The sequence below is a fragment of the Siphateles boraxobius genome, unplaced genomic scaffold (assembly GCF_051911475.1).
Source record: "Siphateles boraxobius isolate OS27281-9 unplaced genomic scaffold, OSU_SipBor_1 85, whole genome shotgun sequence".
Classification (NCBI taxonomy): Eukaryota; Metazoa; Chordata; class Actinopteri; order Cypriniformes; family Leuciscidae; genus Siphateles; species Siphateles boraxobius.
The window spans coordinates 365001-377500 of NW_027509214.1; the positions used below are offsets into that span (position 1 = coordinate 365001).

The 12500-nt window shown below is 42.7% G+C and overlaps 1 protein-coding gene across 1 annotated transcript in view; it reads left to right on the forward strand.

Annotated features, from left to right (window-relative positions):
• LOC143731046 (ryanodine receptor 3) overlaps positions 1–6030 on the forward strand; it is a 260828-nt gene extending 254798 nt beyond the window's left edge. The window contains exons 106-107 of the mRNA XM_077221685.1: positions 3742–3793; positions 5371–6030. Of these exons, the coding sequence (XP_077077800.1) occupies positions 3742–3793; positions 5371–5466 (148 nt within the window). The 3' untranslated portion in view covers positions 5467–6030. The remainder of the gene's footprint in view (positions 1–3741; positions 3794–5370) is intronic.
• Positions 6031–12500: the final 6470 nt, after the last annotated feature.

Sequence of the window (12500 nt, forward strand, 5' to 3'; positions counted from 1 at the left end):
CAGCCGGTCTCGGCTTTCAGCGAGCAGCCATTGCCAGGAACCGAGAGCGCGCGCGCCGCGCTTTCGGCTCCGGTCAGTTTCACAAAAGAAAGCAGGTTATGAATGTAAGTCTCGTGCCCGCCTGAGTGCGTTCACGCTTGCTAACACTAACCTCCCCCCGGGCTCCGACGCGCGTTTAAGTGTTATCACAAAACGCAGGGCATTAATAAATCGCTCCCCATCCATTATGATCGGGGCATCAAATACACTTGTAAGTCTCGTGCCCGCGCACACGCGCTCACGCTTACAGGAAGCTTTCCCGCCCGGAGCGCTGCTCGCGCGTCAAAAAATGACAAAAGAATGTTCCCCATCCCTTATGATTGGGACATCTCACATAAATCAGCCGGTGTCGGCTTTTCAGCGAGCAGCCATTGCCCAGAACCGAGAGCGCGCGCACCGCGCTTTCGGCTCCGGTTCACTTTCACAAGCCCGCAAATGGCGGCGGTCTGAACCCGGAGGCCATTCGCCCCCTAGCGGCTCACATAGCTGCGTGGGAAACTATCCCAGGGATTTCAGAATGGGTGTTGAGCACAATAAAGCAGGGCTATACACTTCAATTCATTCGCCGTCCCCCGCGCTTTCAAGCCCGGACCGCGACCATAGTGAATGCGGAAGTAGCACACCTACTTCACGCAGAAATAGCAAAGCTGCTGTGCAAAGGGGCTATAGAAAAGGTACCGCCTTCTCTGAGCGAGTCAGGCTTTTACAGCCGATATTTTCTCGTACCCAAGAAGGACGGAGCCTTCAGACCTATCCTAGATCCTAGGGCCTACTGCGCATGCGCCCGCTCCAACGCTGGTTGAATGCTCGCGTGTCCCGCCGGGTGTCTGGCGGCCAGAAAATCAGAGTGACTCAGGCCTGCATAGCAGCTCTGCAGCCCTGGTTAGTGGCCGACTGGTACCAGCAGGGAGTAATGATGGGAACCATCTTTTATCGTAAAGTCATCTCGACATACGCGTCCAACTCGGGTTGGGGCGCACTGTTCGAGGGCAGACCGGCCTTTGGCCAGTGGTCAGACCAGGAGAAGGGTTTTCACATAAACTGTCTGGAAATGATAGCGGTCGAGAACGCGCTGAAGTGCTTCCTCCCGTTCATACAGGACCAGCATGTTCTTGTCCGCTCGGACAACATGTCTGTGGTATCCTATGTAAACCGTCAGGGCGGTGTCAGATCCAGAAATCTCTGAAATCTGACGGAACGCCTCCTTATTTGGTCTCAGATGCACCTGCGCTCGCTGAGGGCGGCGCATGTGCCTGGCCATTTGAACGACGGCCTAGACAAACTGTCCAGGGACAATGTTCCCCCAGGGGAATGGTCCCTGCACCCCCAAACGGTCCAGAAACTGTGGCGCCTATTCGGCAGAGCGGAAGTCGACCTATTTGCGTCAAAAGACAACGCTCAATGCCCGACGGTCTGTTCGAAGGACGAGGACGCGCTGGCCCAGGTTTGGCCCAGCCTCCCGCTATATGCTTTGATCAAGAGAATCAGGGAAACGCGCCACACGGTGCTCCTCATAGCCCCGCGTTGGGAGAATCAGATTTGGTTCCCGGAACAACCAGGGCTGTCACATACAGCTCCGTGGCCGAATCCGGTGAGGGCAGATCTCCTCTCTCAGGCTCGCGGCACGATCTGGCATCCCAATCCAGAGCGCTGGTCTCTGCATGCATGGTTGATCAACGGGTACTCGTTGCCCTGCCAGAAGGAGTGATGAACACGATCATGCAGTCTAGAGCCCCTTCCACGAGAAGGCTCTACGCGTCTAAATGGTCGGTTTTCTCTGGATGGTGCACCGACAGAGGTCTGGACCCGCGGACATGCGGGGTGGCGCATCTGCTCACCTTCCTACAAGAGCTGTTGGATAAGGGAAGGTCCCCATCCACGCTCAATGTATACGTGGCGGCCGTGGCAGCGTTGCAGAATCGACGCACGGCCAGTCATTGGGAAGACACGAGTTGGCCATCCGCTTCCTTAGAGGAGCTAGAAGGATGAATCCGCCGCGCCCCCCGTCGGTTCCCATGTGGGATCTTTCATTGGTCCTCGAGGCCCTGAAAGCTTTTCCATTTGAACCACTAGACACCGTGGGGTTGAAATATCTATCACTGAAAACCGTCTTTCTGACTGCACTGTCGTCAGTAAAACGTGAAGGGGACCTGCATGTGCTGTCTGTCAGCGCGTCGTGTCTTGAGTTCGGACCGAATGACTCTAAAGTCATCCTCAGACCTAGACATGGCTATGTCCCTAAAGTGATGGGCACTCCATTCAGAGCGCAAGTTATTTCGTTGTCAGCTCTCCCAGCATCTGACAGCGAAGGTGATGTGAATCTCCTCTGCCCTGTCAGAGCGCTGAGGTTTTACATTACGCGCTCCGCCTCCTTCAGGCGTTCGGAACAGCTTTTTGTTTCGTTTGGTGGGCGCACCAAGGGTCTCGCCTCCTCGAAACAGAGCCTGTCCAGATGGATAGAAGACGCTATAGCGGCTGCTTACGCGTCAAAAGGTCTGCAATGCCCTCTGGGCATCAGGGCTCATTCCACGAGAGGCGTGGCCTCTTCGTGGGCATGGTCCAGTGGAATTTCTATCCATGACATATGTGTAGCGGCGGGCTGGAGCTCCCCGTCTACCTTTGTCAGGTTTTATAACCTAGAAGTTCCTGCCTTGCAGGCTAAACTGTTGTCAGTCTGAAGGAGAGGTGTATTCTGCCCAGATCTCCTGCTCAGATCACTCTCACATGACTCAGCTCTCCTGGTTGAGCTGCACTAAGTAGGGTATGTGCCATGTGCCTATACAGACCGGCGCGCTGCTCTGTATTCCCTATGTGTGCTTATGTACAAGTGATGGCCCGCGTGGCTGGCCACCTTATTTTTTCCACTTATGGGGTTCCCCTGAAAGCTCGGGGTCTCATGTGGATGCTTGGCGCGCACGGCGTTGACAAAGTGTTCCCTTAGCGTAAGCTAAACTTACGCAATACGAGAGAACCTCTCGTAAGAGAACGATACTCGGTTACTAACGTAACCTCGGTTCTCTCTAGAGAGGGAACGAGTATTGCGTAACCGGTCGTGCTCGCGCCACGAGCGACTTCGCTTCAGTCGACGAAAACCAGGGAAGTCGGCCTACAGCCCCTAGTGTTATACGCTAAGCCACGCCCATTCTGGCGGGCTGTGACGCTATGAAGGCGCGGGCGCCCTTCATTGGGCGTGACGTCACGCCGGGCTCACTGGTAGGCTGCAGCAGTTGCCCGCAGGGCAGCCAATGAGCACGCGAGATGGCCTGCTCTAGGTCTGCTAGCTGCTGCACTGCGTTGACAAGGAATACAAAATTAAGGATAATTTTTTGGCTTCAGTATCTCGAGAAGATGAATCTTTCCCGTAGCGTAAGCTAAACTTACACAATACTCGTTCCCTCTCTAGAGAGAACCGAGGTTACGTTAGTAACCGAGTATCGTTTTATACATTTTTTATTACAATAATTTTTACATTTTCAGTTTTAATTTTAGATAAAGTTTTAGTAATATTATTGTGTTTGTGTTTATTTTATTTATATTTAATTTATTTTTATTTCAGTTTTAGTAATTTTGGTACTTTAACTTATTTTAGTTAATTTTTTCATCTAATATTAATATTGTGCTTTATTTAGGCTTTATTTATTTTCTTTGAACAGTTTTAATAGATTTAGTTTTAATCTGTTGCGATCTCTGTTGATCTTGCAGGTTTTTCTTGATGTACCTGATCAACAAGGATGAAACGGAGCACACCGGTCAGGTACTTTCTGCTCTCAATCATGAGGAGGAAAAAAAATTAGAGCTACATTTAAGATTTATTTTTTGAATTGCATATAAAAATTACTACCACACAGTTTTAACATAAACTTGAGGTTTTTCTCAAAATTTAAATAGTTTTTTATCGAAACAACAACTTTATTCTCGCAATATAAGTTAATTCTCAACATTGTATTTCGACTTTTTTGTCTCGAAATTGAACGAGTTTAATCTCACATTATAATGACTTTGATCTCGAGATGGTCTTTTTTTTTATTATTGCTTGACTCTAATCCTCTTCCATATTAAACAGACAAACGTAATGTGATGCATGTTTTCCTGACTTTATAAGCAATCCAGTTTTTCTTTAAATGCAATCCTAAATAAAAATGACTTTTCACGTTTTACTAAAGCAATGCTAACGGAAGCAGGCAGAATGTTATATATGAATGTTATTTGTTAAACCCACATGAGTTGTGTGCTAATAATCTCGGCCAGGACACTCTTGCAAAAGAGATTTTTAATCTCAATGTTTACTTTCCTGGTAAAATAAAGTATATGTATACACTGCATAAAAATGCTTTTCTTACTCAGTATTTTTGTCTTGTTTCCAATCCAAATAACAAAACATTCTTAAATCAAGATTGATTTACTAAAGTAGTAAAATACCATAAGATATTATTTCTTTTTATCTGGAATTTTAGAATTTTATTTCATTCTTAAACTCTAAATAAAGTGAGTTTTTGCTTAAAACAAGGAAAATTATCTGCCAATGGGGTCAGAAAAATAATCTTAATTCAAATGGAAAACAAGATTATTTTTCTGACCCCATTGGCAGATCATTTTGCTTGTTTTAAGCTTGTTTTTTTCCTCCAGAAAACAAGACGTAATGTCTAATGTTATTTTACTCATCTAGTAAATGCATCTTGATTTAAGATTTTTTTGATATTTGGACTGGAAACCAGACAAAAATACTGAGAAAGAAAATCTTTTTTGCAGTGATAATAATAATGCAGTGTTGTGCCTGAACGATAGTTCATGAACTCGTTCATATTTCGTGCGAACGTGAACTGAACGTACTGTATTACTGCCTGATGAACGTTACTGTGAACGACACGCTCTCTCAGTTTAACTTCGTTCAATAGAGTGCCAGATTTCTATAGAGCGAGAACCAGGATAAAACACACCGTAAACAGGCCTTAATATGTAGCGGAAAAACACCCAATCTGGCAACACCAGCGTCGCACCGCCGCATGCGTCATCAACAGCAAAGAGGCGTCACATGATCATTTAAACCAGTTTATGACGAGGTCGGTGAGGATGGGAAAAATCATACATTTCTGTGCAAACTTTGCTCACCGATAAAATAAGTGTGTCTGTGGCTCTATATGAGCTGTGGAAATACTTTAGAAAAATAATAGCTCTCAGCAACATATGGAAAAAAAGAACTAGTTCAAATTTTTAAAGTATGAACTATGAACCGAACTAGTTGATTTTAAAATTTGTAAACTGAACTTTTGAACTAGTTCATGTAGAAAGTGAACTTTCCCAACACTGTTAATGTGTGTGGTGTCTCCGCAGGAGTCGTACGTGTGGAAGATGTATCAGGAGAGATGCTGGGATTTCTTCCCCGCCGGCGACTGCTTTCGTAAGCAGTACGAGGACCAGCTGGGCTAGAGAAGCCGTCCCACGACCCAACAGCACCTGCGTTACCTCGAGGAACTGTGCCGATTCAGTGGAGACTCTTTCCCTCCGTCTGTCTGGACGTTTGCTTGGATTCAAACGATTCTTTTCGGTCAAAAAAAGCTCAACACGTTGCCTTCTTCGACCCCTAAAACCATTGCACAACGTCTTTTTTGAGAAACTGGGGTGTCCGGTCGTAGTCTCCGCCCGTGTATGCCCAAGATTCCCACTTCAGCGTTTGGAGAGCATGATGCCAAAAGCGCGATGGACATTCGTTCTCAGATTCCCTGTTCCTGCTTGCCGAGACGAGAGCGTGACGACGAGATGCCTAATAAAACCCTTCGTGAAGTGCCTTACCTCCGTTACACCTGAGCTATGCAAGATCTGCGTCTCCTCCTGGTGTTGGGTCAGTGTTGGGTGGTTCGACGTGTGGAGGTTTGTCATGTTCCCGTCTCCGGATTTCGGATGGAAATGCTCTTGTTTGGCTGTTTGTATGTCGTAGCTTTGCTGAATTGTGCATTTCTTTTGAAGGACAAATAAAGATATTGATGCAATAAAGCCGTTGTGTTGAAGCATGTGTTGTTTATCGCCTCTGCCCGATGGAAAAGCTGAGATCACGTGACCAGCGGCGGATCAATACAGCGATGGCATGGCTTCATTAGCACAGGAGCTTTTGACAGTTAATATTTGTGTAATTATTTCACAACACATTCACATGTTCACGTTCTCTGATGTCTGTGAATGGTCACGTGAAATGCAGGTAAACAAATGTTTTATTTTGATTGTATTCATTTTCAAATGTATTTAAATCATATATTTTTGTTTTAATATCTTTGTATTTATATTATGTAATTTAATTTTACATTTTTTGTGATTTAAATTTTAGTAATTTTATTTAAAATTAATTTTAATTTTATGATTTATTTTTTATTTAAAAAAATTTTTATTTTAAATTTTAATTTTTAGGATTATTTCATTTTTCGTAAGTGATTTTGATTATTTTAATTTTCAAATTTATTTTAATAATTATATATATATATATGCTGTTTGTATTTTATATTTATTTAAATGTTCACATTTTGTAATTGAATTTAATATCAGACGAAAAATTCAGTTTCATTTTCAGTATTTTTATTTTAAAATTATTAAAAATGTTCATATTTTTTTAGTATCTGTTTTGTTTTTAATTTTGCATTGATTTATTTATTTTGTTTATTTTTTTAAAATTATTTTTTAATTTTTATTTGTTGTGCACCAATTTAATTCATTTTTAGTAAGTGTTTGTTTTGTGTTTTATTTTGAAATTATTTTAATGAGCCATTTGTATATTAAATATAATAGTTTAGTGGTTCTCCGTGGCATTTAAACATTTGTCCATGTTGTCCGCGTACATCTGCGTCCCGTGTTGAGGTATAGATGCTTGTGTAATGCTCATAGATACCGTAGTTTCGGGCTGTGTGTGAACAGCAGTGTTTGTAGGGTTTTATGTTCTATAATTAAACGTATTGACGAGCTTGAGCTCTGAGCGACAGACGTGAAGAAGCCTCTCAGACACAGACGTCTCTCGATGTTTGTTAAAGGTCTCCTGTCACGCGAGGCCAAACGGAGTGTTTTTCTGATCACCGGCGCTGAATGTCACCGGATCCCAGCCGTAATTAGGCTCCTGAAGCTCGGGGCCCGGCGGCCCTCGTCAACAACAGCGCTTCTATCACTGATGTGTCACGATGCAAGGTCACACACTCTGCATTAATGGAACAGATCCGTTTCAGAGGAGGTGTAAACCGCAGCTGATGGGGGAGAGTAAATGTGCTGGTTTTATGTTGTTGATTTTTGGCAGTGACATCATCGCTGGTGACGTCATCGTCATCATACGCAAAAACATGAAAAGAGGAAATACGACATTAAATTTAGCCTCGCATTTTCTTGACTTTTGCACTTTATTATTTTATTTATTAGTATTATCTAATATGTATTTTGATAATACTTCAACCTAAACTTATTTCAGTTACCATTTATTTAAAAAAATCCTTTTTATTTGTATCAAATTTTTATATTTTATTTTTAGCTTTATTTCAAATACTGAACACGATTTTTAATAGTTTTAGTTAACAGTGAACAATACTGACTCACGCTTTATGAAATGCAATTACATTCCAGATAGAAATTGTCATATGCGTCTAAATGTCCTGTATATACTTAAGAAAAAAATGTTATTTATATATATACAGTATATACATGCAAATATTTCTTAAATATATACATGCATGTGTGTGTATTTATATATAAAAAATAATTATACACAGTACACACATATGTTGCCTTGCTGTGATTGGCTGTTGCTCATGACATCAGTGAGATTGAAGCCTAGTTCACACTACATGATTTTAAGCCCGATTTGCAAATCGTTGAGCTCGCCGACAGGGTGTTATCGCGTGCAAATCGCGGGGGATTAGCGGGCGATGAACGCTCGCCAATCTGTTAGTATGAAAGAGCAAACAACGCATCAAAGACCCTCGCAGACGCCTCGCCGAGCCTAGAAAAATATCTAGCATGCTAGATATCCAGAGTTGTCGCACGACTCAATCTCACTGATGTCATGAGCAACAGCCAATCACAGCAAGGCATGAGTTGAGGTCACCGGGTAAATACGTGATTTTTGCCGTCAGCCAAACATAAACATGCAGCTACATCTCCGATATAAACATGCTGTACTCGCCGCCAACTCTCTCTGTAGCACAGACAATCCCTGCTGTTCGCGTATGCAGATCCACTCTTTCGCCCATACTCTCTTATTTTTTCTTTTTTGCGTTTTTTCTCAGAGCAAATGATCGCGCAAACAGTTTGCAGCTCTAGTTTCTGTCTGACGTCCATATTTGCGTGTTGTGTTGTTCTTCGCTGTGTATTGGCGCGCGTGCTGTTTCGCGTCAAGATAGATATTAGACAGATAGATTTGGTAGAATCGTTGGGTGACAGAGTTGTTGTCAACTCGTGTAGTGCGTTACCTCCTGTTGCGGATCAATCACGCTGTGTCGTGTGGTGTGAACAGCTCAACAACTTGAACACTCCTGATTTCACAGAGAGCAAGTCATGTAGTGTGAACCGCACAGTTCAGTCCGACGTTTTAAAATCATGTAGTGTGAACTAGGCTATTTACCTTCCTACAACTGAGTTCCCATGGGACTTCAGCGCGAGACTACAGCTAGCCGTCTAAAACACTAATTAGGTGAATTTAAACAATGGCTAAGTTGCTAAACGCGTCTTGTTCACATGTAAGGGCCCTGTTCATGTTGGACAGACATTTTAATTACATTTTGTGTCTGTTAAGTGGCACAAAGACACTCGTTATGTATATGCCCCCATAACTGCCCTTTAGCTGAGGGGGAGCTCTGGGCATTCGCGGGAACAGCTCCGTGTTGCAATCACCAATCCGGTTCAGGTTTTTTTCTATAGACAGTACTCACAAAGGTATAACGATCAAGATTAACTTAAAAATTGCCCGTAGTTCTCCTTTAAGGTGGGCAGTGCATCATCACCAACCATTGTCCTTAACACCGGCGCCCCTCAGGGGTGTGTGCTTAGCCCATTCCTTTTTATTCTCTACACAAATGACTGTCAGAGTCCTTTTACAACCACTCATTATTTTAAATATGCAGATGATACAGCCATTCTAGCTCTGCTTAATGAGGACAATGACTCTTTTTTGGACTATCAACGTTCTACAGCACATTTTAGAAAGTGGTGTGAGGATGACTTTCTGCACCTCAATGTTTTAAAGACTAAGGAACTGGCCTTTAGCACCTCAAAAACACAGATCCATGCTTCTAGCATTATCATTGATGGAGAGATAGTTGAGCATTTCAAATATCTTGGCATTATTTTGGATCAAAATCTCAATTTTAACAAGCATACTCTAGGGGTTTACAAACGCTGTCAACAAAGACTGACAGCTATTCGTAAACTTAGGCACTTGTCTGTTCAGCCACGTCTTCTTCTGCTTCTGTATCGTAGTGTTATTGAGCCGGTCCTTACTTATGGGGCCATTTGTTTTTTTCATATGCTTACAGTTACTAACAAGAACAAATTCTTAAAGATAACTCATTTAGCAAGTAAAATTATTGGTATCCCTACCCCCAATTTATCGGATGGTGTCTCGACATTCACGTTGCGAAAGGCACAAAAAATCTTAAATGACTCAGAAAACCCACTTTTACAAGTATTTTATCCTTCTGCCTTCTGGCCGCAGGTATAGGTCACCGATGTGTAGGAAGGCCAAGTTTAGTAAGAGTTTTGTTCCTGTATCTATACGAGCTCTAAATACATAGGAAATCAGCCTTTGATACGTGAGGTATGTTATGAGGATAGCAGAAGAACCCAAGCGCAGATGGTATGCAAACACACAACGTTTATTATAACAGAAAAACAAGGGAAAACAAAACCCACGAGGGGGCAAAACAGAGGCAATAAAAACGAGGAATAACTAAACAATGAATGGTGTTTGGGATGATTGTTGTGTGTTTGTGTGTTTGCGCTGATGAATCGTGTTTGGGATGATTGTTGTGTTGCGTGTTTGCGCTGATGAATAGTGTTTGGGATGATAGTTGTGTGTTTGTGTGTTTGCGCTGATGAATCGTGTTTGGGATGATTGTTGTGTGTTTGTGTGTTTGCGCTGATGAATCGTGTTTGGGATGATTGTTGTGTTGCGTGTTTGCGCTGATGAATAGTGTTTGGGATGATAGTTGTGTGTTTGTGTGTTTGCGCTGATGAATCGTGTTTGGGATGATTGTTGTGTTGTGTGTTTGCGCTGATGAATGGTGTTTGGGATGATTGTTGTGTGTTTGTGTGTTTGCGCTGATGAATCGTGTTTGGGATGATTGTTGTGTTGTGTGTTTGCGCTGATGAATGGTGTTTGGGATGATTGTTGTGTGTTTGTGTGTTTGCGCTGATGAATGGTGTTTGGGATGATTGTTGTGTGTTTGTGTGTTTGCGCTGATGAATCGTGTTTGGGATGATTGTTGTGTGTTTGTGTGTTTGCGCTGATGAATCGTGTTTGGGATGATTGTTGTGTTGTGTGTTTGCGCTGATGAATGATGTTTGGGATGATTGTTGTGTTGTGTTTGTGTGCTGATGAATCGTGTTTGGGATGATTGTTGTGTTGTGTGTTTGCGCTGATGAATGGTCTTTGGGATGATTGTTGTGTTGTGTGTTTGTGCTGATGAATGGTGTTTGGGATGATTGTTGTGTTGTGTGTTTGTGCTGATGAATGGTGTTTGGGATGATTGTTGTGTTGTGTGTTTGCGCTGATGAATAGTGTTTGGGATGATTGTTGTGTTGTGTTTGTGTGTTTGCGTTGATGAATAATGTTTGGGATGATGTTTGTGTGTGTGCTGATGAATGATGATTGTTATGTTGTGTGTTTGTTTGTGTGCTGATGAATGATGTTTGGGATGATTGTTGTGTGTGTGTGTGTGCTGATGAATCGTGTTTGGGATGATTGTTGTGTTGTGTGTTTGCTCTGATGAATGGTCTTTGGGATGATTGTTGTGTTGTGTGTGTGTGTGCTGATGAATGGTCTTTGGGATGATTGTTGTGTTGTGTGTTTGTGCTGATGAATGATATTTGGGATGATTGTTGTGTTGTGTGTGTGTGCGCTGATGAATGGTGTTTGGGATGATTGTTGTGTTGTGTGTTTGTGCTAATGAATGATGTTTGGGATGATTGTTATGTTGTGTGTTTGTGTGTGTGTGCTAATGAATGGTGTTTGGGATGATTGTTGTGTTGTGTGTTTGCGCTGATGAATCGTGTTTGGGATGATTGTTGTGTTGTGTGTTTGTGCTGATGAATGGTGTTTGGGATGATTGTTGTGTTGTGTGTTTGCACTGATGAATCGTGTTTGGGATGATTGTTGTGTTGTGTTTGTGTGTTTGCGTTGATGAATAATGTTTGGGATGATGTTTGTGTGTGTGCTGATGAATGATGATTGTTATGTTGTGTGTTTGTTTGTGTGCTGATGAATGATGTTTGGGATGATTGTTGTGTGTGTGTGTGTGCTGATGAATCGTGTTTGGGATGATTGTTGTGTTGTGTGTTTGCGCTGATGAATGGTGTTTGGGATGATTGTTGTGTTGTGTGTGTGTGCGCTGATGAATGGTGTTTGGGGTGATTGTTGTGTGTTTGTGTGTGTGTGTGCTGATGAATGGTGTTTGGGAAGATTGTTGTGTTGTGTTGTGTGTTTGTGCTGATGAATGATGTTTGGGATGATTGTTTTGTTGTGTGTTTGTGCTAATGAATGATGTTTGGGATGATTGTTGTGTTGTGTGTTTGTGCTAATGAATGGTGTTTGGGATGATTGTTGTGTTGTGTGTTTGTGTGTGTGTGCTAATGAATGGTGTTTGGGATGATTGTTGTGTTGTGTGTTTGTGTGTGTGTGCTGATGAATGGTGTTTGGGATGATTGTTGTGTTGTGTGTTTGTGCTGATGAATGATGTTTGGGATGATTGTTGTGTTGTGTTTTTGTGTGTGTGTGCTGATGAATGGTCTTTGGGATGATTGTTGTGTTGTGTGTTTGTGTGTGTGTGCTGATGAATGATGTTTGGGATGATTGTTGTGTTGTGTGTTTGTGTGTGTGTGCTGATGAATGGTGTTTGGGATGATTGTTGTGTTGTTTGTGTTTGCGCTGATGAATGGTGTTTGGGATGATTGTTGTGTTGTGTGTTTGTGTGTGTGTGCTGATGAATGGTGTTTGGGATGATTGTAGTGTTGTGTGTTGTTTGTGTTTGCGCTGATGAATGGTGTTTGGGATGATTGTTGTGTTGTGTGTTTGTGCTAATGAATGGTGTTTGGGATGATTGTTGTGTTGTGTGTTTGTGTGTCTGTGCTGATGAATGGTGTTTGGGATGATTGTAGTGTTGTGTGTTGTTTGTGTTTGCGCTGATGAATGGTGTTTGGGAAGATTGTTGTGTTGTGTGTGTGTGCTGATGAATGGTGTTTGGGAAGATTGTTGTGTTGTGTGTTTGTGCTGATGAATGATG